Source organism: Gopherus evgoodei, chromosome 5, assembly GCF_007399415.2.
Source record: "Gopherus evgoodei ecotype Sinaloan lineage chromosome 5, rGopEvg1_v1.p, whole genome shotgun sequence".
NCBI classification, from domain to species: Eukaryota; Metazoa; Chordata; order Testudines; family Testudinidae; genus Gopherus; species Gopherus evgoodei.
This window is the reverse complement of record NC_044326.1, coordinates 25,105,518-25,131,602: the sequence shown is the minus strand read 5'-3', so window position 1 is coordinate 25,131,602 and position 26,085 is coordinate 25,105,518. Positions and strand designations below refer to the sequence as shown.

The following is a 26,085-nucleotide window of genomic DNA, read 5'->3' as shown; positions in this document are numbered from 1 at the left end:
AGGTGAGGAGAATAAGATATGAGGAAAGACTGAACATGCAGACTAGAGTGTGTTCATTTCTTTTCTTAACTACATTAGTTACCCACATTTTAACATAAATGAAGAAAGGGATCACTTGAGTCTCAGAAGATGACAGTAAAAGGACAAGCCACCAAGGAAGGCAAAATTAAGCTATTAAGAAAAGTTCTTAATAGATGACTGAAGGAAACAGTCAAGGTGCTGTACATGGAACATTTTTATAGTCAGTGTATTTTTACAATGCAAGAATAAGGATTGGTTTGACTCATGCACATCTGTTACTGTCCTTAAGCATATTAGGTAATAAAGGCATATGTGCTTTCCAATATCCATATCTAAAATTGTTAAGTAATATGCATACAAAACTCAAATAAATCCCTCTGACATTACATGCTTTCTTATCTAGTATCACCCAAATTTTGGCTAAATAATGGACACAATGGTAATTTTCCAGGAGCCATAAAGGAAGAGATTCCATCTCCCATCAGCTGGACATTTGCGTGAGGATGAATTATCGTGCTGTGACCCCGCTGCAACTTCTTTCAAACCACTCTGCCATAGTAAAGATGAGGGTGACCCTTGTACCCCACTGAAATCTGTATGCTGCATTTATCCTGCAGATTACGCTGCGGAAACTCAGGATTCTCGAGTGGAAATGTAAAATGTCAAAACATGACCTAAGGCACCTCTAGTATCATAAACAATCATTCTACAGTGCTCAAATGTTGACCTTTGTGACTCCAGGCAATGCTGACTACCCAGTGACAGGTCAGAAAATATGATCTGACAGACTTGATCACAAAAATGCAACAAATAACCTGGGCATGAGGTTAAAAGTTTGGGGACCACTGCTCTAACGATAACCTGCTACAAGACTGAGAGCAGAGGAGATACAAACAAAACAGTCTTCCTACTTTCAGTTCCAGTGCCAGGACAAGGTCCAAGGAAGTCCAGAGCTGCAACTGCAAGGAAATTCCTGCTCAGCTTTGAGCTGGACCATGCTTAGTGCTGGTGAAATCTTCGGGGAATCTAGCTGCTGAGCTCTAGCAATGTCTACTGAGCATATGCAAACTGCATTTTCACAAAGGCTTATCACGTATCCAAAGTTGGATAAATTTTCATGAGGATGGCAAAAGGCACACGCATGACAAAGGCCATCAGCCTGCTAAATTTTAAGTCCCTGCTCCAAAGCGTGGGATGTGCTCTTCTCAAAGGAAAGGTCACTAGAAGAAGGTTTTTTTTAACAGGAGCAAAACAAGTTATTTTCCCCTGGCCTCATTCTCAGAAATGCCTGGAATTTCCCTGCTTCCCCACTCCCCCATATCAACCTGAGGCAGACACTTGGCATGTAAAATTTCAGGCTGAAGGGTTAACGTTTGGCAAAGATACATGCAACTGAAAACAAGGTCTTACAGCATTGGGCAAGCTTAATAATAGGCAATGCTATATTAAATACTGCAGTACTTATATCAAGGTCAACAAGCAAAATTCAAACTTGGCATCTGTTTTGGTCACTGCTTGGGATGATAGACTTTAGGACTCTGTAGGGAGCCTCAAAGCTATTAAGTTGACTCGCTCTAGAAACAAACCTCACTAATGTAGTTCCAACTCAGGAAGGAATCAAATCTACTAAATCCTGGAAGTTTTCATTTAGATTTTCTAGTTAGCTACAACCGACAGAACTAAAAGTTATTCAAATTAACAGAAATGAAACAAATCCCAGAATATCCAGTGCAAAAATTATATGCACTGATGATGATGATGATGAACACAACTATAGGCCAAATCATGCCTCATTCATAACAACCCACAAAGGGGCTGAAGGGAAGATTCAGTTTTCACCTCATTAAGTTGTATTTTCATGTCCAAAGAAAGGTTTAGGTGATCTAACCATCCAACTCCATGGACGTCCTAAATTCCACTGGAAAATGTGCACCTCTTAGACCATCTGCACAAAAGCAGGGTATTTGCTTGGAGAAATTATGTATCCCTGCTATCCCACTCGCTTTCCTTCTCCTCTGGCAGCACCCACGACATTCCTATCCAAGCCTACTCTCCATCCACCATCCATCCCCTCACTGGCAGTGGATTTTATTGCACCAATACTCTTAGTATCAAGAATTTCTGCCAGTGCACAGAGAAGCTGTTGCCCTGGAACAAAAACTGTTGAGGCAGACAAACTCCTGTGTGTTTGGTGGAAGTGGGTCAAAAGCTGCTGATAATTCTGGCCAGCACATAGCAGCATTTCCTCTCCCCTGTAACTAAAACCAGAGGGCGTGATTTGGCTGTACCATTCTACAACTGCACTAAGTCACTGGCAAAAGTCAAAGATCAAGGATGGTGTCAGTTGGTTGCTCAGTGGAGAAGGTGAGCTGGTAACAGAAGAGGACAGGAAGGCAAAGCTGCTCAATGCCTACTTTGCGTCAGTCTTCTCCCAAAAAACAACATGTGACCGGCTGACTAGCAAAGTTACCATAGACAATAAAGAGGAAGGGATGCAGATTGGGATAAGTAAAGAACACATCAGAGATTTTCTGACCAATTTGAATTAATTCAGATCAGCAGGGCTTGATGTTATTCACCTGCGTGTACCAAAGGAATTAGCTCAAGAAATCTCAGAGCCACTGGCAATAATATTTAAAACTCACGGATGACAGGAGAGGTCCCAGAAGACTGGAGAAGGGCTAACGTGGTGCCCATCTTTTAAAAGGGGAAAAAGGAAGAGGCAGGAAACTACAGACAAATTAGCGTGACTTCAATACCTGGGAAGCTACTAGAGCAGGGGTGGGCAAACTTTTTGGCCTGAGCACCACATCTGGGTGGGGAAATTGTATGGTGGGGACCATGAATGCTCATGAAATTGGGAGTTGGGGTGCGGGTGGGGGGGGGTGAGGGCTCTGGCTGGGAGTGCAGGCTCTGGGGTGGGGCCAGAAATGAAGAGTTCAGGGTGCAGGAGGGGGCTCTGGGCTGGGGCAGGGGGGTTGGGATGCAGGAGAGGGTGAGGGCTCCAGCTGGAGGTGCAGGCTCTGGGGTGAGGGGTTTGGGGTGCAAGAAGGGGCTGAGGGCTAGAGATGGAGCAGAGGTGTTCAGAGTATGGGAAGGGGCTCTAGGCTGAGGCAGGGGGGTTGGTATTTGGGAGGGGGTAAAGGGCTGGAGGTGCAGGTTCAGGGTGGGGCCAGAAATGACGGATTCAGGGGGAGGGGGGCTCTGGGCTGGGGATGAGAGGTTTGGGGTGTAGGAGGATGCTCCAGGCTGGGTTCAAGGGATTCAGAGAGAGGGAGGGGGACCAGGGTTGGGACAGGGGGTCGGGGGTGCAGGCTCCAGGCGACGCTTACCTAAAGCAGCGGCATGTCCCCCGCCTTCAGCTCCTACATGGAAGCATGACCAGGTAGCTCTGTGCACTGGCCTGTCTGCAGGTGCTGCCCTTGCAGCTCCTGAAGCAGCAGCATGTCCCTCCTCTGGCTCCTACAGTTTCCAGCCAATGATAGTTGCAAAATCAGCGCTTGGGGCAGGGGCAGTGTGTGGAGCCCCCAGGCTGTCCCTATTCGTAGGAGCTGGAGTAGGGACAGGCTGCTGCTTCCAGGAGCCGTGCGGAGCCACAGCACACACTGAGCAGGGCAAGCCTCCAACCCTGCTCCCCAGTAGGAGCTCAAAGGCCAGATTAAAAGGTCTGACAGGCTGGACGCAGCCCGCAGGCCATAGTTTTCCCATCCCTTGTACTATAGCAATGTAAAAAAAAAAAATCAATTTGCGAATACCTGTAGGGTGAAGAAGTAATCAGTAGCAGCCAGCATGGTTTACCAAGAACAAATCATGCCAAACCAGCTTCATTTTCTTCTCTGACAGGGTAACTGATTTGGTGGATAGGGGAAATGTGGTGAATATAATAGGTTAGTAGCAATTGGACATCTAACAGTGAAAATTAGGTATGATCAGAGGCTAAAATGGGGAAACAACAAGTTAAAATTACTGAGGGTATATCTACACTACAAAATTAGGTCGATTTTATAAAAGTTGATTTTTAGAAATGTCCAGTTTTGGGCCCCACACTACAAGAAGGATGTGGAAAAATTTGAAAGAGTCCAGCGGAGAGCCACAAAAATGAGTAGGGGCTGGAGCACACGGCTAATGAGGAAAGGCTGAGAGAACTGGGATTGTTTGGTCTGCAGAAGAGAAGAGTGAGGGGGGATTTGATAGCTGCTTTCAACTACCCAAAAGGGGGTTCCAAAAAGGATGGTCCTAGATTGTTCTCAGTGATACCAGCTGACAGAACAAGGAGTAATGGTCTCAAGTTGCAGTGCGGGAGGTCTAGGTTAGATATTAGGAAAAACTATTTCACTAGGAGGGTGGTGAAGCACTGAAATGGGTTACCTAGGGAGGGGATGGAATCTCCTTCCTTGGAGGTTTTTAAGGTCAGGCTTGACAAAGCCCTGGTTGGGATGATTTAGTTGGGAAGTGGTCCTGCTTTGGGCAGGGGGTTGGACTAGATGACCTCCTGAGGTCCCTTTCAACCCTGATATTCTATGAAAGGAGATCTCAAATGTGGTTCCACAGGGATCTGTTCTGGGTTCAGCATTGTTTCGCAGCTTTATTAATTACCTGGATGTAGGTATAGAGAGCATACAGATCAAGTTTGTAGATGACACAAAGCTGGGAGGGGTGGCTGGGGCGGTGCCAATACTTTAGAGTATGAAGGTAAAATTCAGGTGGATCTTGATAAATTGGAGAACTGGGCTATAGATAACAAAATTAAATTCAACAAAGACAAAACGTAAGGTGCTACGCTTAGGGAAAAAAAACCAAATGCATAAATGCCGAATGGGGGGGAAACTGGCTTTGCAGTAGCACTACTAAGAAGGATCTAGAGTTGGGATGGATCACAGCCTCAACATGAGTCAATAATGCGAGGCTATTGAAAAAACAAAAACAAAAAAAGCTATTTTAGATTGCATTAACAGAAATATAGTATTCAAGTCACAGGAGGTGAGAGTACTGCTCTACTGGGCACTGGTTAGGCCTAAGCTGGAGTAGTGTGTCCCATTTTGGTCACCATGTATGAGAAAGAATGCAGAGAAACTGGAAAGGATCCAGTGGTGAGCGACAAATACGATCAAAGGGATGAAATGCATGCCATATGAGCAAAGACTGAAGGAACTAAGTACGTTTAGTTTGGAAAAGAAGAGATTAAGAGGGAATATGTAGTGGGTCTTCAGATACTTGAAAGGCCACATAAAAAAGAAAGATGGAGAAAAGTTGTTTCTCTTTTGCCACAAAGGGCTGGACAAGAGGCAATGGGTTCAAACTACAGCACAGCAGATTTATCTTAAAATCTCCGGAAATTTCCTAACTGTAAGAATGGTAGGACAATGGAATGGACTGTCTTGGGAGTTGTGGAAACTTCTTCCCGGGAGGTTTTTCAAAAGGAGCCTGGATAGGCATCAGTCTTGGATGTATAGATACAACAATCCTGCATGGCAGGGGGTTAGACTAGGTGACCGTACGGTCCCTTTTAAACTATGATTTGTAATTAAATACTTATGTGAACTTAGTGTTCATTGAAAGCCCTGAACATTATAGTAATTACTTATATCGCAGATGGCTCAATTCTGCAGAAAAAAAAATTCCTTATCAGCCAAAGCAGTACAGCACAGGCAGGAGAAGTTCCTACAGCAGCCTGCCAGTGTGCCTCAACCCTGTCTAGGAAGGTCTGCATTTAAGATTCAAGTGGAAGGCATTTCCACAGTCAGTCGTCTTTGGACTCTGCTAAGACTGCTACCAATGAAGCCAATTAGGGTGACTGGACAACGAGTGTGAAAAATTGGGACAGGAGGGGGGGGATATAGGCACTATGTAAGACGAAGCCCCAAATTTCGGGACTGTCCCTATAAAATAGGGTAACATCTGGTCACCTTAAAGCCACTGGTGGTGGGGAGCGGTTTACTGATGTGAAAACAGTCCATTAGAAACTAGTCCAAGACCAAACTCATTTCATGCACACTCAGCAGCTGCCGTTCAGCTGTCCCTCCCCCCACTGCTGTGCTGCTCCTGCCCTGCCCTCTGCCTTGGAGCTGCTCCTGGGAGCTTCCTGCTTGCTGGAAGGAGTGGGAAGAGGGGTGTTGATATCAGGATGCTCCTGCCCATGCTGTGTACCCCTCTCCCACAAGTGGAGAAGAGGGACAGAAAGGAGGGAGCTGGCTGTCTGAACCTGGCTGATCTGCTTAAAAGGGCAACATACTTGTAAGCGGGGGTCAGAGTTCTTAAAGGGGCAATGCACGTCTCTCTCTCTCTCTCTCACTCATGCACGCACTCCTCAGCACTTTGGAAAGTCAGCACCTGTGCAGCCATGCATGTTCTGTCAGGAGGAGGGAGGGGTGCACTCCAGCTGGATAGCGTGGGCTCATCATCATGTTCAGTTTTTGCAAGGAAGTGTTTGCAGCTATTGCCCTGCATCTATTGTGTTTCCTCCCTCCTGCCTCAGTCCATGCTTCCTTGTAGAGTGTGAGGCTACGTTAACAGCCTATTAACCCTTGAGGGCTCAGCTGAGTGCTGGTTCATCATTTAGCAGCAAGGCATTCCCTGGGAAATATTCCACCCTTACACTCCACCCCCTCAACCAAGCTTCACAATCATTTATTGCAGTGTACAATATTAAACTGTTTGTTTAAAATTGTTTAAAACTTATGCTGTATATGTATATAATTTCTTTTGTCTGGCAAAAAAAAATTCCCTGGAACCTAACCCCACTATTTATATTAATTCTTACAGGAAAATTGAATTCGCTTAACATCGTTTCGCATGAAGTCACATTTTTCAGGAACATAACTACAACGTTAAGTGAGGAGTTACTGTACATAGTCAACTTCAAAGACTGTGTGATAGTGAAAATATTGTAAAGAGTAGGAATGTAGAACATAAAGGGGAAGATATAATGCAGTGGTCCCCAACGCAGCGCCTGCGGGGGCATCTTAATGCACCCATGTCTGGCCTCCGGGAGAGCACCCGCCGAAATGCCGCCAAATTTCAGCGGCATTTCAGAGGCGACGCCTCTCGCTGACGCCGCTTGCCGTCGACAAGCGACGTCATCAGGAGGCATCGCTGCTGAAATGCAGCTGCAATTCAGTGGCATTTCGGTGGGTGCTCCACTGCCACAGTGGTCCTTCGGCTGGCACCCACCAGCCAAAAAGGTTGGGGACCACTGATGTAATGGAACGTGAAACTGTATTATACAGTTTGACCACTGGGAGGCACTGTGTTAAAACACCTTATTTAAATTTACAAACAGCCATAGCTAGCAGATCATTAAAGGATCTTATGATGAACACACACAGCTTGGCAGCCAGTTCATACCTGATACAGAAACATGACAGGCAAACTCTAGAAAGGAGCTTAATTTTGTCTATAACCTATTGGCTGTGCACAATATAAAAGCGTAGCGGGGATCTCTCTCATTTACAAGTTGATTGGGGAAAGACCACTCGAATTAAACAGTCTTCCTTCAGTACACTGTATCTATAAAATATAAGTATTATATGGAGACGTAAATGCACAAAACTCTGGAAATTAAAATTTATAGTACCTCACACCCTGGCGCACACGAAATATTTTGTATTACTGTGTTAGATATGAGCTTTTATGCTTTCACAGATGACAGCAGTGTAGCTGAATTACGGTTGCTGTGGGAACCAAATCTTTGAATTTTTTACTTTTGTGTTAGGATCTCAACTGAAATGTTACATTTATATAGCTCTGTGTGTGTGTGTGCGCGCATGCGCGCAATCTTGCAGCTCTTCTCTATGAAAAAAATAAGGAAAAGAAAGACTAGGCATGTTTCTGGTATAAGCAGTTATTTAACTATGTAGCCCTTGAATTAAAACTGTGGCTTTCAGTATACAGAGCTCCAAATACTCTCTTCTATGCACACAAGAAAGCAAAGAATAAAGGACCTATATAACCTGTGCTCTGAAAGAGTCTGGGTCCTCTATAAATTACAATAGGAGATTATATATTCAAAAACTGTGTCAGGCATATGTGCATACAGCAAAAGAAAGATTGCATGGACAACCTTAACTTGGCACCTCCTGACTTTTGAGTTTTCAGCTTTGTAACCTCAGCATTCTATTCCCAATGGTTCTTTAGTGTTTTGTATGTGAGGGTATGTTTGTGTGTTACACACACTCTTTAGTTATCCATATTTATATGTATCATAGTACAGCCAAAGGGCCACAGTCAGAAATCTTCAATATAAATTCAGGTTACAGAATAATCTGGAGCTTCCATCTACGTAAGAGGGGGCTCATGCTTTTACTGGGGATCTTCGCTGGCGGGAGGTGGCCTTCCTCATGGTGGACTCAAGGACCAAGGTAATCTCTGGGGCCACTTTCCAGTCTCCCATCCCAAAAAAGTTTTTGGCAATATGTTACTCCATTGCAAATGTATGTTTTTTGGTCAAAGGGGAGTTCCTCTGGCCATACATTAACCACATAGCATATACATAGCTGCATATTTGGGATTTACCACTTACATACCTATTATGCTGCGAGGATCAGCAGATAACATTGTACATGCCAACTCCATTAGTACAGTCCATTTAAAACACAATAAAATGCATTGTTTTGATACACAAGTGGGTGACTCTAGAATTGTCAATCATATTTTTTAAGTATTATTTTCACTCTATGAACAAATCATAGGTTTGCAAAGTTACTAAGACATAATGTCAGATTCCAGTACTCTGCATAGAGATGCAGAGCTATTCTGTCAACACACCTGACAGTCTTATCAGGAAGGTCTCATTATCTCCAATATAGAGGATAAAAGTTGGAGAGTCTCTATGGCAAGAGAAGCTAATCAGATAAGACAGGAAGTCTTGTGAGAAAATCCTTAGGAACAGCCAACTCAGGAAGAAGCTCATGGTAAGATTTATGTCTGTTGCTTTTAAGTTAAGAATAAAGGAAAACACCCCCTCATAGCATAACTCATGGATACTAACCCTGTGTGTTGAAAACAATCCAGATTTCAGAGTTTATAACAATTGGGTTTTTTAATGAATCATGTAAAAAGAAAGGAGTTCAAGTTTTTAATGTATCAAACTGCAAGTGTAACCCACACGCCTCCTGGGTGTGGGTTCTGTCCCATCTCGTGGCACTGAGACCACTTAGAAAGAGAGAGATTATGGGTCTGCTCTACAGCCTTAGTTAACAGCCAGTTGGCTTTTAGCTCATGCAGGAGAGGCTCATGCATTTAGCTCCAAAAATCCCAAGTTCGATCCCGACTGGGGTCTATCAGCATTACACAAGCACATGAAAAATGGAAAGTTTAGCTCAAACTGGAGATGGCCTCGGATTTTAAATGGATTACACTGTCTTCTCTGCACAGTATTGAGAGAATCCAGCCTAGTGCTTCTTGCAGATAAAATAATCACATGGTATTTTTAAAGTAAATATCTGTTTTCAAATGGGAGGTTTATAATGTCTGAAAAAATAGGACATGGGCTGGGGCACCCTGGGAATCTAACAGGGCCATCTGGGCAGCAAATCTGGAACCTGAAAAATCCCCCATGCTCCTGGCCTCCAAATTCAAATTTACAAAAATCCCAAAGGTCACTCAGTCATCCAGATTTAACAAGAAAACTTCAAGCACTACAAGCAAAAAGAATGACGCTCCAGCCAGCAGAGTTTCAGGTAATTAGAATTTTCTTCTTTCTTTCAAGAAGGAGTCATTGGAGCCCACTCATTCCAGAAGAAATTACTCTCAATTTTAAGTGAAGTAAATTTAATATGCTTTACACCTCCCAAATGAAGTTTGGTTTATTTTAGCTCTAGGTGTTCTAGAAGATGGCACTAAATATGGTAATTCGTTATGGCTATTGCTTGAAATGGAAAAAGCACATGACTAACAATACAATTATGCTAAACAATTTTTACAACTCCTTTTTGAAAAACTTGTGCCCTCCATAGGAATAAAACTTCAAATCACTGATCCCCTTTAGTGTCTAGATGTAATTGTCTCCAAAATGAATATATTATCTTTAGCTGCAACACCAAAATGGTTTCAACCAAGGTAAGGGCACAATGTCTTGCACAACACTCCCAAAAATTCTTGTGAAAGTTACATAAATGTAATAGAATGAGAAACATTTAGGATGTTAGTATCTGCTGCAATCATTCTGATTTGTCACTTCTATTCACTATGACATGAGCCAATATAAAAATGTACTTGGACACAGATTCTAAATAATAGTTGGATATAATTTTATCGCATTCTGAAAAGAAAAACTGTATTAAACTGAAGAATCAAGAACATATAAAGAGATCCTCAAATATAAATTGCTTTTACAGATCTTGTGTTGAGTTTGCCTATTTAAAACATACATTAAAGAGATATCTCAAACAAGAGCCTAATTAGTGTGTACATGTTCACACATCAACTAGGGTCTTGTTTTGTTTCACATGCTGATATACATATGCTTCCTGGAGGAAGAACTAATCAAACATATGTTACTATCTTGATTTTAGTAAGGCTTTTGACATAGTCCCACATGACACTGTCACAAGTAAACCAGAGAAATGTGATAGATGAAGTTAATATAAGGTAGGTGCACAACTGGTTGAAAGACTGTACTAAGAGAATAATCATCAATGGTATGCTGTGAAATTGGGAGGGCATATCTAGTGTGGTCCCCCAGGGGGCAGTCTTGGGTATGGTACTAGTCAATATTTTTAATTAATAACGTGGACAGTGGAGTGAAGAATATGCTTAACAAATCTGGGAATGACTCCAAGCTCGGAGGGATAGCAAGCACTTTGAAGGTCATTATCAGAATTCAAAATGACCTTGACAAATTGAAGAACTGATTTGAATTCAACAAGATGAAATTTAATAAAGACAGATGCAAAATACTTCACTTAGGAAGGAAAAAATCAAATGCACAACTACAAAATGGGGAATAACTGGCTAGGTGGTAATGCTGCTGAAAAGGATTTGGGGAGGAGAGAGTAAGAGTGGATCACAGATTGAATGAGAGTCAACAATGTCATGCAGCTGTGAAAGAAGCTAATGTCATCTGGGATGTAATAACCAGAGTATTAAATATAAGACTTGGATGGTAATTGTCTGACTCTACTCAGCACAGGCAAAGCCTCAGTCGGAGAATTCTGGGCAGTGGGCACCACACTTTGAGAAAAATTTGGACAAATTGGAAAAAGAGTACAGAGGAGACTAACAAAAATGATAAAAGATATAGAAAACCTGACCTATGAGAAAAGGTTAAAATAACTAGGCAGGTTTAATTTTGAGACAAGAAGACAGAAGTGACCTGATAATCTTCAAAACTGTTATGGGCTGTTATAAACAAGACTGATCAATTGTTCTCCATTCCCACTGAAGACAGGACAAGAAGTAAATCAGATTTATCTGCAGCAAGGGAGATTTAGGTTAGATATTAAGAAAAGTTTTCTAACTATAAGGGTAGTTAAGCTCCTGAATAGCAGAAACTCCATCACTGGAGGTTTTTAAGAACAAGTTGGACACCACCTGTCAGGGATGGTCTAGATCAGGAGTTCTCAAACTGGGGTTGGGATCCCTCAGGGGTCACAAAGTTATTACATGGGGGTTGCGAGCAGTCAGCCTCCACCCCAAACCCCACTTTGCCTCCAGCATTTATAATGGTGTTAAATATATTTAAAGTGTTTTTAAATTTACTCGGAGGCTTGCTATGTGGAAGGGGTCACCAGTACAAATGTTTGAGAACTACTGCTCTAGATTTACTTGATCCTGCGCAGAGCAAGGGGCTGGACTTGATGATTTCTTGAGGTCCCTTTCAACCTTACATTTCTATGATTCTATGAAAATTATTTAACTTTAGTTTCTTTGATGAAAAATCCGACAAGCATAAGTACACAAGTGTGTATGATACACACAATTTTCAGATGAAAGAATGCTAGTGTGTAATAAAAAGTAAGCTACACAATTCTTCGCTTTGGTACATTTGAACTGGAAAGTGTTGAAGTGAATTAACCTTAAAAATGTTTACACTGAAAAGCTTTACAAGAGCCTGGCAGATTGCAGATATGCCTTGAGGCCACATAAAGATATCACATGCAGACATGAATTAGAATCCACTGGTATGCCCCACAAAGGCAAAATCTTACTTGGAGATTTAGGGCTTGTCTACATCAGAAAGTTGCAGCGCTGGTGAGGGAGTTACAGCGCTGCAACTTTGAAGGTGTACACATCTGCAGGGCACCACCAGCGCTGCAACTCCCTGTTTGCAGCGCTGGCCGTACTCCCATTTTGTCTCGGGTGTAGAGGATCCAGCGCTGGTGATCCAGCGCTGGTAATCCAATGTAGACAGTTACCAGCGCTTTTCTTGACCTCCGTGGAAGGAGGAAGCCTCTGGTAATCAAGCTGGTTTCCTTTCCCGGTTTGCTCTCTCGGTCCCGGAGCCAGCCAGCAAACCGCAGGGAAGGAGACCTGCTTGCTCGGGGTTCCGGGACCGAGAGAGCAAACCGGGAACGCCGCGGTTTGCTCTCTCGGTCCCGGAGCCAGCCAGCAAACCGCAGGGAAGGAGACCTGCTTGCTCGGGGTTCCGGGACCGAGAGAGCAAACCGGGAAAGGAAACCAGCTTCGCCGCGGTTTGCTCTCTCGGTCCCGGAACCCCGAGCAAGCAGGTCTCCTTCCCTGCGGTTTGCTGGCTGGCTCCGGGACCGAGAGAGCAAACCGCGGCGTTCCCGGTTTGCTCTCTCGGTCCCGGAACCCCGAGCAAGCAGGTCTCCTTCCCTGCGGTTTGCTGGCTGGCTCCGGGACCGAGAGAGCAAACCGCGGCGTTCCCGGTTTGCTCTCTCGGTCCCGGAACCCCGAGCAAGCAGGTCTCCTTCCCTGCGGTTTGCTGGCTGGCTCCGGGACCGAGAGAGCAAACCGCGGGGAAGCTGGTTTCCTTTCCCGGTTTGCTCTCTCGTCCCGGAACCCCCCTTGAAGCCGCCCAACAGCGCTGCAGTGTGGCCACATCTAACACCACTTGCAGCGCTGGTTGCTGTAAGTGTGGCCACTCTGCAGCGCTGGCCCTATACAGCTGTACTAATACAGCTGTAACAACCAGCGCTGCAAAATTTTAGATGTAGACATGGCCTACTAATTGGAAATCTGAAGTAACTCAGCAGCAGGAATCTACCACATGCAGTGGTACTCAGTCAATGTTGATAGCAACTGTAATATTTTATTCCCACATTTCAATGGTACTGCTGCAGTTCAAGTATCTACACTATCCTGTACTCATCTCCAGAAAAAGAAGCTGCATGGAATCAGGAAATCCTCATTAAATTTATCAGGAAGTTCCCCCCAAAATACTAAGCAGCACACAATTGTATTTCTGTTTTTCTGATGAGAAAACAAAGCATTCTGCCAGACCAAAAAAAAGAAAAAGAAAGAGAGAGAGAGAGAGAAACCCATGTAATTTGTGAGGATTGTAATTCCTTTATAAAGATTAACTAATCATCCATACTGCTGCATCAACTGTTAATAAGATATGTCTGACAATGAAAAACCCACTGGTAGGTACTAATACTTTGATTTATCATTATAACACTCAGCTCTCAATAAGTTAATAATAATAGCAACCTCACTACGAAACAGCATATGCTCAGCTAAACAAAATACACAAGAACATAGCTAATCCACAATTTTTGAAATCTGAATAAGAATTGTTGGTCTCACTCCACCACTAAACAAAGATTTAATAGCACATGCTGTAGTGAGGTTTCCTACTATTAAGATTTCCTTAATGTTACAGTATTTGCAAGCACCTTTACTAATATATTATGAAGAGTTATAATAAAAAAGGTTAAACTACAATTGTTGGATGAACAAAGTACACAGAGATAAATTATCCTTGTTTGTTTTCTTAAGGTGAAATATACCTTATGGTGCAAGGAACACCCCACAAAATTCTATGCACCTCTGGGGAGAGGGAAAGCCAGCATGAGGCTAAATAAGCCATTTATACCCCACATTTGGATTCCATGAATGAGTATCAGATGCCACAAAACATACCCTGCATGCTACAGAAAGGGTCTCGACATCACTCCTATACAGGCTGGCCTGGATGTGGATAAGTTCCCATTTGTCCTCAAGATCCATGTTTACAGTGTCATGAACACAAGGGACAGCAGCCACTACACCAGATCAAGGCTTTATATATTTGCCACTGGAAGATGAACATTGATACCAAAACCACCTAAATAAAGGAATAAGTCTCTGAGTATAATCTCATGAATCAGCAAACTATGAAATAAATGACCAAGATCATCACATAAATGCTCAGTTTTCCTTTTTCCAAAAATCCTAACGGTTTAGAAAAAGACGTTGCTGCTCAAATTGCTAGTAATTTATAAGCTAGCTCCCTCTTCTGGCTTATTATATAATGACTTGGTGAACAACAAGGTTACTTAAATTATAACATGCAGAGCTGAAATAGAAAGTAACATCTTTCCTCCATTTCTGGTCAAGTACTATCAAGTGCTCATACTGGGACTATAAGAGCTGCTTCTCATTATTTTATGTAAGGGATTTAGGTACAATATATCTGAGTAGCACACTAAGACAGGCAGGATAAAGCTGCTTGAATCTCATGTATAAAACTTATTCTCACTGCAGAAACAGTTTTTTCATAATACAGTATAAATATGAAAAACAGCAGGAGTATCACAACTGTTTTAAATCCCTGTGTAATTTACTCCCCAGAAAATAATTGATAAATATAGATATTAAGGAGGCTTTACCATTTGTACCTATATAAACTGCATTAACAAACTTAGGATTTCCTGAGTTCCCATTTACAGAATTACTAATTGGAAATTTAAAGTCCTGAAGCGCAGAACTGTACTACATGCTGTGGTTCTTTCAGTTGTGTTAGTTCATTCAGTACTCACACATTTAAAAGGTTATCCTGGGATACTGCACTCTAGGGAAAATTCTGATCCCCTTCTCAGCAGTACAGAGGGTCTCACAAGAAGCAGAGTCCAGGTAATTTTTCAGCACATAAAAACAGAATTTGGAGGGAACATCAAAGGTGCACTTTCCCTATACAGACCCAGCCCCTGGGGAGCCCCGGATGATTATATAGACCAGGCTTTCGGGTGGAGTGGACAATGAGATGGGAAGGGCTGGGCAAGAGTTGGTGAGTCTGCTGCTACAATAGATGCATCCACAGGCCACAGCCCTCACCTAGATACAAATATAGTACAGGCCACATATTTGCACTAGTGGCCATGGAGTAGCTCTCACAGCCTCTCAATGGCCCAGGAGCAGGATTCATTAGTACACAACTCGATCCTCAAATGGAGTGCCTATTCCTAGAAAGTGGAATTTTCCTGCTCCCAGTATTTATCTTCAGGGGAAGTTATATTACATAAGATTACATTGAACATATGGAGCTAAATCTTGGCCCCCTGAAGTCACTGATTTCTCACTTTATTAATGTATTACTTATAACAAAATCAGTGCTTATAGCTAGTTATGACATGTATACACACAGAAGCAGATCTCTATTAAACTATGGGCTAGATATTCAAAAGGTTGCAAGCACATGATTTTGGCTGACTAATATATGTATATTAGAGAAACAAGGCAGGTAAGGTTGTATCTTGTATGGGACTAAATTCTGTTGGTGAAAGAGGCAAGCTTTTAAGCTACATGGAGCTTTTTGTCAGGACCTAAAGAGCAGCTCTGTATAACTCAAAAGCTTGCCTCCTTCACCAACAGAACTTGCTCCAATAAAAGATATTACCTCATCCACCTTGTCTCCCTAGTATTTTGGGACCAACATAGCTACAAATAATATACATAGAACCAGATCCACAATTTTCAGGAAAGTTACAGCAGGATGCTTCTCCGCAGGATGCAACTGGCAAGAGCATGCAAGGGAAGATTTGCTATCCAGGCACAGATAAAACCCCAGGAGTTGTGGAGGCAGAGCTGAATGGATCATGTGGAGCACTGAGCCTTAGAGACCTGGAGGTGGTGAGAGAGAGCAGAAAGATCCAAGCACTGCTGTGCAGGCACCTGCTGCAGATGGCTGACTTCCAACAGAATGGAAGCCCCACTCTGGCAGACCTTGTAAGAATCAAAAGAATAAGGATTCCCACCTGCAGACCTTGGCAGAGTGAAGAGAGTTGACTGGGAAAGGCAAGAAGAGGGCAGGCTGGAGCTGGGGAGTTGGTACTGCCCTAAGTCTGAAGCTTGGAAATGAGGCTGGTTGGATAACCACATCTGGTACTGAACCATGGAATGGTACTGTCCGGCCCAGGGAACAAAGACTAGTTAGAGGCTGGACCCAAGAAGTAATGACTGGTTGAGGAACCACATCTAGAACCCGAGGTAATCCAAGAGCCTGGAAGCTAGCTAAACAACCATAGCTGCTTGGGCAGGGAAGCAGGAATTCTTTGGATGCCTGGTAAAAGTTTGCTCAAGCTTTGTATGAACAGTGCACAGAGCTTTTTACGTCAAGTAGCAAGAGACCGACATGTTTAATCAGAGATTTACAAAACAAAGGAAAATCACAAGATACTTTAAATTACAATTAAGTTACAATTGCTAAGTGCCATTTAGAGGAAATAAATAATTAAACTAATCAGTTAAAAAAATTCCATTAGAAACTCTGAGAAAAAGGTTCTATAAACCATTCTGATACCAATCATTGCACCCAAATCATGCACACACACACCATTAAACTTAACAGTTCTCAACAATCAGCATCCAAACAATCTTAACTCTTTCACTGCAAGAAAACACAATAACTACAAGTATAAATGAGCCAAAACATCCTTATTCCATAATATCTTAAAGCTGTAACACATCTTAATTAAAACTGTCTTTAGATAGGTTTTTTCCTCAAAAAGCATTTTATCAAAAAATCTGATTTAAATTTAAAAAATCACTGCTTTTTCTCCATCCTGGGAGTGGAGGAAGGTAATATTACTTCTGTGTATGGTATTAATAGATTATCACTGGAACACTGTGTCCAGTCCTGATGTCCATGCTTCAAAAACTATGTTTAAAACATTGGAAAGGCTTCAGAAAAGTATGATTTGTGGTCTGGAAAACATGTAGTATAGTGAGAGATTAAAGATGCTCAACCTATTTAGTGTATTCGAAAGTACCTACATGGGGAAGAGATTTCTGATTTATTTTGCTGTTGATTATTAAGGGCTTGTTTACGCTGCTTTACTGCAGTTTTAGGCAGATATAACTCCATTAATTTCCATGGAATTACACTGATATAAAACTAGAGTAATGCAGTGGTGAATCAAGACCAAGGTTATTTAATTTAGGTCTTGTTTTGTTGATTTTGAGAGAAAACTATGGCAAAGAAATGGGTCGTGCAAATATACTTGAAGGTGATGAAATTCAAGTTCATTAACTCCCCCATGCCTTCTAACCCCCTCAAATGGCATATTTTCCAAACACATTTTTATAACCAAATTCTACATATTAGCACATTTCACAATATAGAAAAATGCTCTAGTCTATCAAGTACTGTTTATTCATGGAGTGAAAAGGCTAGTTAGTGTCTGTGAATCAAGTGGCACCAATGTCAGTAATGCTGCTTCCAATTCCTAAAATATATAAAGTTTGAAAACCAGGGAGCAGAAAATTTGCATTGTAAGCAGATTTCAAGTTGTAAGTGCCTAAGGCGTTCACTTTAATGAGGATAACTAAAATGTGATTTTTTAAGTCAGCAGTTCCTTTAAGCAAATTACTACTACATTGAATTTAAAACCATATGCAACTTATATGAAAGCTAACAGCTTACTGTAAATCAAAGACTAAAAGAGTTCATTGTTTAGAATATTATAAAGCAACACTTATATTTTAATATGGAGGTACGGTGGTCTAGAACTTACAGCAAGAGACTAGAGTAGAATCCTAGGTTCTGTTCTTGGCTCTTCTAATAACTTATGTAATCTTGGGAAGGTGATTTAGAGCAGTGGTTCTCAAACCCAGGTCCAGGGCCCCCCTGGGGGGTCACAAACAGGTTTCAGGGGGTCCACCAAGCAGGTTTGGCATTAGATTCACTAGGGCCCAGGTCAGAAAGCCAAAGCCCCACCACATGAGCCTGAACATTTGGGCCCTGAGCCCCTCCACCTGGGGCTGAAGCCAAAACCTGAGCAACTTAGCTTCATGGGAGCCCCTGTGGTATTGGCCTGCTTGCTATCCCCTAATGTTGGCCCTGGCTTTTATATGCAGAACAACAGTTGTTGTGGCACGGGTGGGCTGTGGAGTTTTTATATCATGTTGCGGGGGGCCTCAGAAAGAAAAAGGTTGAGAACCCATGATTTAGAGCCTGATTTTCACAAGTGCTGAGTACTTACAACCATGTCAATATAAATTGGGGGGTGCTTAGCACCTCTGAAAATCAGGCCGTTCATCTCTGTCTCAGTTCATCCATTTGTAAATAGGATATAACCATACTTCTCCCCACACAGCTTTTTGAGGCCTAATTTAATTTAATATGCATAAAATGTTTTGAGATCCTTGGTAGAAAAACAGAATGTCAGTGTGAAATACATTTTATTCATGCTAAGTAGAAATAATATCTGAAATAGGGTTTTTGTTTCAACACAGCAAGACTAAATCAAACATGATTATCTTTGCTTTGATTGTTATGTTTAACTTACTGCGCTCTGCATTTTAAATATTCGCTTCTGTTTTCTGCTATGCAAATGAATGTTTTTCATCTCATTTAAATCTATTTTTGATAAAGAATAATTTTCATTCCTAATCTAAAAAAGAAATGTCACTGTACACAATTCTGAAATCTAATTGATGGAGCACCACAAGGAATTTGCATGCATTCAAAAATACCAGAAGCAAGTAGTGCCTAGAAACCACATTGACTGGTAGAATATATAGAGATAGATACATGTGCATTTACTGTGGTGTCCAGTATTGTAGGTAAGGCCTAAATCATCATCAGCTGGTGTAGCTACATTGATGCAAACCCTAGTACACCCAGACAAGCCACTATGTGCACTAATGCAGTTTCCTGCAGGAATTTCCAACCTAAGAGTATAAAAAGTGTCGCAACCTCCCTCTGAGGCAGAAGGAAGTAGGGGTCAGAACAGTGAGGTCCTGCAGGAAAAATTCTAGGAGCAGCTTAGCAGCTTATATTTTGTTGTTGTTGTTATTTAAATTTCTATTCATGGCACAGTTCAGGAAAGGGAAAAGTTTGGTCTTTATCCAGAGTTCTTATTCTTTGCTTGTAGCAAGGATAGAATCCCACCTGTTATGGTGATGCTTCCTTGTAAGGGCTGTATGCACCTCTGCAAAGAATACAGATTACTGTATGTGTCCCTAGATAACAGTACCACTTAGTGGAAAAAATATAATTAAAAAATGGAAAAAAGAGTGCGTGCCAAATTCATCTCAAAAGTAAACCCACTGAAGTGGATATATTTACAATGCTAGGTGTTAATTTGACACCACAGGTATAATTTGTTTGGTCAAACTACACTTGTCTTCCTTGGTTTCCTGCGCTTGTCCTAGCAAGTCATCTTCTCTCTGAAGTTCATCTAACCTCCATGAGGAGAAAGAACCACAGAAAGATGTATAAGAGTCATGGGTCAAAACTGGATTTACAATAACATCACAGATGTCGAAATGGGATTCTTTGTTCCTATATTGACTATTTATGATCTTCTTATTCTTAAGGAATGAGTACGTCTGGTTCTGGTTCCCTGTCAGTGAACTGGCCTTGTTTGAATCTAATTTATTTAATATTTACTTTTGGGTTTTCAGTAATTTAAATGTTTTCTTTACCACTGAGCTCAAAATAGGCCTTATTAGCAAGTTAATTGAAAAAATAGCACTGAACATACATTTCATTCTGTCCTGTACAGTGTATGATAACCCACTAATCAGAATTATAATATTCTAAGTAGTTTGATACACAAGAATACACAACAGACAAAACCTTCCTCTTCAGGCCTATAACGTTGCATTGTGACAGTTCCTAAGTCATGACAAGTCTCCAACATTACATGCTGCCTGGGAATTATATCACATACCGTATTGTAGTGGGTTTCTTTGGTATTTTCCCACTCTTGTAGGGGAGAAAATATCAAAGAAACCCACTACACTAGCATTTAGGTTCAAAAAAAGGGAACTGCACAGAAGTTGAGAAAGCCAATTAAACAGAAATTAAAAGGAACAGTCACAAGACTGAAATGCCTGCAAGCTGCATGGAAAGTATTTTAAAACACCATCTATAATACAGGCTCAAACTCAATGTATACCCCATATAAATAAAAATAATAAAAAAAAAAAAATAAGAGGACCAAGAATATGTCACCATGGCCAAACCACCGAGTTAAGGAGGTGGTTCCTTTAAAAACTGCAAGTCATATCTTGATGTGGAAAATAGAAAGGAGCATAAACTCTGACAAGTGTAAAAATATAATTAGGTAGGCCAAAAAATAATCTGAAGAGCAACTAGCAAAAGACACAAAAACTAATAGCAAATTTTTTTTTTTTTTTTTTTTTTTTTTGGTACATCAGAAGTAGAAAGGCTTCCAAACAATCAGTGAGGCCACTGGATGACCAAGGTGCTAAATGAGCATTCAAAGAGGACAAAGCCATTGGGTAGAAACTAAATGAATTCTTTGCATCCATCTTCACTGCAGAGGATGTGAGGGAGATTCCCACACTTCAGCCATTCTTTTAAGGTGACAAATCCAAGGAACTGTCCCAGACTGAGATGTCAATAGAAGAGGTTTTGGAACAAGTTAAAAAATTAAACCAAAATAAGTCATGAGGACCAGATGGTATTTACTCAAGAGCTCTGAAGGAACTCAAATATGAAATTGCAGAACTATTAAACTGTGGTATGGAACCTATTGCTTAAATGAGCCTCTGTACCAGATGACTGGAGGATTGCTAATGAAACCAATTTTTTTTATAAAGCTTCAGAACATAGGCTTATCAGCCTGTAAATGCCAGGCTAACTTCAGTACCAGGCAAATCAGTAGGGACATAGATGAACATAATATGTTGGGAAAGAGTTAACACAGCTTTTGTAAAGGGAAATCATACCTCACTAGTGTATTAAAATTATTTGAGTGAGTCAACAAACAGGTGGACAAGGGTGATCCAGTTGATATAAAATACTTAGACCTTCAGAAAGCCGTTGACAAGTTCCTATATCAAAGTCACTTAAGCAAACTAAGTAATCATGGGATAAGAGGGAAGATCATCTCATGGACCAGTAACTGGTTAAAAGATAGGAAACAAAAGGTAAGAATAAATAGTCCATGTTCAGAATGGAGAAGGGTAAATTGCAGGCTCCCCCAAAGATCTGTACTGAGACGTGTGTTGTCAACATTGTCAGGGTTGAATCCCAACTCTGGCACTTTGAGTACAGAAGGTAGGGGTGAAGGGTATGGTTGTGTTTATTTTAGATAAAATGTGGTTTACAGGGTGCTTATGCGTAGGGAAGCATGCTGTGGCTCACCAGCCTTGGAACATTCTGGAGAAGGCCACAGGGAGAGGTGTGAGTTCAGTATGTGGACTGGAGCACTATGAGCATGTGATAAACAAACCCATATATGGGTTTGTTTAACTCTTATTGGTTAGAGGTTCATGTTATTTAAGTTGTTATATAACTTGTTATATTAGCACCATGTGCTATAAAGTAGCAAGGGGAGGGGCTCCTTGCTGGAGGGACTGTGCCTGATTCTTTGTACCAGGGGCTCTCTTTGTGCACATGTTGAATAAAAAGCTTTGTTGTCCCATGATTTCTACCCAGCATCAGACTCACTGGGAACCACCAAATCCCAACAGGGGCCTGCACAGATTCTAAAAAGTAATACAAGCCTGGAGTGGCAAGTATTAAACTCCCAAGGTTACAGCTTTTCTCTGACCTTGGCTTGGTAAACGCTGCCACCACCCAAAAAAAACCATATCCTTGGACCCAAGAAGGAGCACTTGGGAATTCCTCCCTGTGGGGTACCCTCAAGCCCTTTCATACACACCCTGCCCCCAAGGAAGAGCTGAGAAAGAAAACAAAGGAAATTAGTGATTGCCACCAGCTAATTAAACAACATATGCACAAACCTCTTAGGACACCAAAAATCCAGTCCTGTACTTAAAAAGGTACATTTTATTAAAAATAAAAAGAAAGAAAATACATTTAAAATCTAGAAAAAGCCTAAATTCCAAAAAAGCAATTCCAAAAATTAAGCACCCAAAATAGCTTTTTGTGGGTTCAGCTTAAAAGTTACAAGCAAACAAAAACATCTGGAGTTGGCACAGAGGAGATCCACAAGCCAAAATAAAGAAATAACCTAATTGCATCTACCTAAACATTCCCTATCCCAATGAGTCCTGCTAGGTATGGAATATAATTTTTCACACCTGGTTCAAACCTTACACAGCATTCCTGCTTATATCATTGTTACTCTATGTCCCTACAGCCCAGAGAGAACAATAGACAAGAGAAAGTTTCTTTCCCCATTTTAAAAAGTTCTACCTTCCCATTGGCTCTTTTGGTCAGGTGCCCATTTTTTTCTTTACCTAGGGGACTTTTTAACCCTTTACAAGTAAAGCAAGTAAAGAACAACTACCAAGAGGGATTTTACAGCTAACTGGCTAGCTGGGTGTCCATCAAAGGGAGCTATCCCCTCACTTTATTTAATCACAAATATATTCATAAATAATCTAGAAAAAGGAATAAACAGTAAGGTAGCAAAATTTGCAGATGACACTATATTACTCAGGATAGGTAAGTCCAAAGCTAACTGCCAAGTGTTATAAAGGGATCTCACCTGACTGGGCAACAAAATGGCTCATGAAATTCAGTGTTGATAAGTGCAAAGTCATGCAAATTGGAAAAAAATAATCCAACTGGATATACAAAAAGGTGGGTTCTAAATTAGCTGTTACCACTCAGAAAAGACCTTGGAGTCATAGTAAATAGTTCTCTGAAAACATCTGCTCAATGTGCAGTGGCAGTCAAAAATCTAACAATGTTAGGCATCATTAGTAGCGCCCTACCAAATTCACAGTCCATTTTGGTCAATTTCACAGTCACGGGATTTTTTAAATTGCAAATTTCATGATTTCAGCTATTTAAATCTGAAATTTCATAGTGTTTTAATTGTAGGGGTCCTGACTCAAAAAGGAGTTGTGGAGGGGGTCGCAAGGTTATTGCAGGAGGAATTGCAGGACAGCTAACCTTACTTCTGCATTGCTGCTGGTGGCGGTGCTGCCTTCAGAGCTGGGCAGCTGGAGAGTGGCGGCTGCTAGCCAGGAGCCCAGCTCAGAACGCAGAGCCATCGCCAATGCAGAAGTAAGGATGACATGGAATGGTATTGCCACCCTTACTTCTGTGTTGCTGCTGGCAGAGTGCTGCCTTCAGAGCTAAGTGCCTAGCCAACATATGCTGTGCTCCAGCTGCCCAGCTCTGAAGACAGTGCAGAAGAAAGAATGGCAGTACCGTGACTCTCCTAAAATAACCTTGCAACCCCCCTGCAACTCACTTTTGTGTCAGGACCCCCAATTTGAGATAATGCTGGTCTTCCTCCCCCCCATGAAATCTGTATAGTATAGGGTAAAAGCACACAGAAGACCAGATTTCATGCGGTGTTTCTCATGGCCATGAATTTGGTAGGGGCCTAATCATTAGGGGAAAAGATATATAATAAGACAAAATATATCTTAATGTCTGTATATAAATCCACGGTACATCAACACATCAAATACTGCGTGCAGTTCTAATCACCTCATCTAAAAAAAAAAAAAAAGATACATTAACATTGGAAAATGCACATAGAAGGGCAACAAAAATTATTAGGAGTATGGAACAGCTTCCGTACAATAAGTAATTAGAAAGACTGGGACTGTTCAGCTAAGAAGAGAGACAATTAAGGCAGGGATGTGATAGAGGTCTATAAAATCATGAATGGTGTGGAGAAAACGAATAAGGAAATGTTATTTATCCCTTCCCAAAGCACAAGAACTAGGGTCACACAACAAAATTAATGGGCAGCAAACGAACAAAAGGAAGTACTTCTTTACACAACGCACAGTCAACCTGTGGAACTCATTGCCAGGGGACATTGTGAATGCCAAAAGTATCACTGGGTTTAAAAAACAACTATATAAGTTCATGGAGGATAGGTCCATTAATTGCTACTAGAGAAAATGGTCAGGATGTAACCCATGCTCTGGATGTCCCTAAACTTCTGACTGCAAGAAGCAGGGACTGGATGACAAGGGATAGATGACTTGATAATTGCCCTGTTCATTCCCTCTGCATGATCTGCACTGACCATTGTCAGAAAACAAGATACTGGACTAAATGGACCATTCGTCTGACCCAATATGTCTTATTTCTTACGTTTACATTCCCTCTCAGCAACCATATCCACCTCCAAATATTTTCATCATATCTGGGCAGCTGAGCTGTTCACAAAAAAAAACAACAACTGTATCTATATTGTGAATAACATTATCTTCTGATTAACCACTGTCTAGCACAAGAAATACAGAACAAAAACCTAAAACCAACTTGTAAAATATACCGTGGACCTTGAGCTATAGTGGTATAAGTTTAGCAGAGAAAAGTACACATAGCCCACAGCCATTACTAAATTTTAATTCACTACTAAAATGATGAATCTAAATCCCACCTTGAAGCATCTCCACTTTGCAAATTCAAATAACCGAATACAGGCAAAAATCACTCCTGATCCGTCAGAGACAGCAAATGCAGAATCCTAAGAAATCTATGCCATAAATGATCATGTTAGGGCCCTTATTCCATATAACTCACATACCACTGAAAAATCAATGGTACCACTGAAACATGCCCCTTAGTACCATATAATAAAAGATTGTATCATGCAGGCTGACATTTGTTTTGTTTTTACATTTTTGCATATTCAAAATCATATGTAATAAAATTATTTCTTCTTACACAAAAAGAGAGGCTATTCCATATTCAGTCACTTGTACCATAAACAAATACATTCCAGGTTACCTCCAATTCCTCTTTCAGTGTTGAAAAGAAAAATTAAAATGTTACAACCAGATATTGCAAGGCCTCACTCAAGTCAGTAGTCTACTGATTTCAAGATTTAATCCAGTCAGTAAAGGATGACAAGGTGGACCCTTAGTTACCAAACCAGATGCTCCCTAACAAAATAAAAAGAGTGGAAACATTTTCCAAGGCCTCTGTGTATTCCAACAATGCAAAATGTTAGAATCCACCCACAGCTAGCCAAGAACAGTAACATTTCTCCATTGCTCTGAGTGACACATTCAGAAATGTACACCTCACATCTTTCCAAACCAGCCCACAGCTCTTAGGTTGCCTCTTTCTCCATGCTTACAGCAGGGTTCCTTCCCCTCCTCTAGACATGGCTGAGTTTAAGTCAATTAGATAGGATACACCTGCCCAAAGAGCTCAGCTGTGGTAGGGCAGGGCTTTTTGCAAAGACCAAACATCATCTGTTCAAGCATCACTTACCTTCGGAGACCTCAAACTGTGCCGTCCCATTGAGCTGATACACGCACCAATCAACTGCATCCTCGCCAGGGGGGCAGCCAACTAGTCAAACAAGCAAAGCCACAGTCAATAACTGTGCGGCTCACACGTTAGCGCTCCCCACAGAAGGCCGAGAAGAGGAAAGAGGGAGGAAGGCTAGGAAGGACAGAAGAAAAGAGAAAGAGGAGTGAGGGGGAGGGAACAGAGAAAGGAGAGCAGGTGGGGGAGAGTTAGGAGGGATCGAGGACGAGGAGAGATGGCTGAGAGGTGCTTGGGGGAAGGGAGAACGGTTCCAAATACCCTGCTTTTGGGACATGTGTGTTGCCCTCCGAGAGGCGCCCGGAACTGCTCTTTGCTTTGCTCTCGCTGCCAAGCGCTCGGGGCGCCTCCTCCTTCTCCCGGCGGAGCGGGTGGTGCTTGCCGGCAGCGCAGGCTGACTTGGGGCGCCCAGAGGAGGCTCCGCCCGGAGATCCCGCAGAAGGCGGCGGCGGCGCAGCCTCCCCACAGCACTGGGCACGGAGAGGCCGCGA

The 26,085-nt window shown here is 41.8% G+C and overlaps 1 protein-coding gene across 3 annotated transcripts in view; it reads right to left on the bottom strand.

Annotated features, from left to right (window-relative positions):
- The window catches only part of PPP2R2C (protein phosphatase 2 regulatory subunit Bgamma), a 292,304-nt gene extending 266,219 nt beyond the window's left edge, over nt 1–26,085 (bottom strand). Inside the window, exons 1-2 of one of the 3 annotated variants that reach the window (XM_030563253.1) lie at nt 25,856–26,085; nt 25,538–25,618 (exon numbers count right to left, since the gene is read on the bottom strand). In XM_030563253.1, the coding sequence (XP_030419113.1) occupies nt 25,538–25,618; nt 25,856–25,871 (97 nt within the window). In that variant the 5' untranslated portion in view covers nt 25,872–26,085. Of the gene's footprint in view, nt 1–25,537; nt 25,619–25,855 lie in introns of those variants that run through there. The other 2 variants (XM_030563251.1, XM_030563255.1) reach the window with 2 other exon arrangements.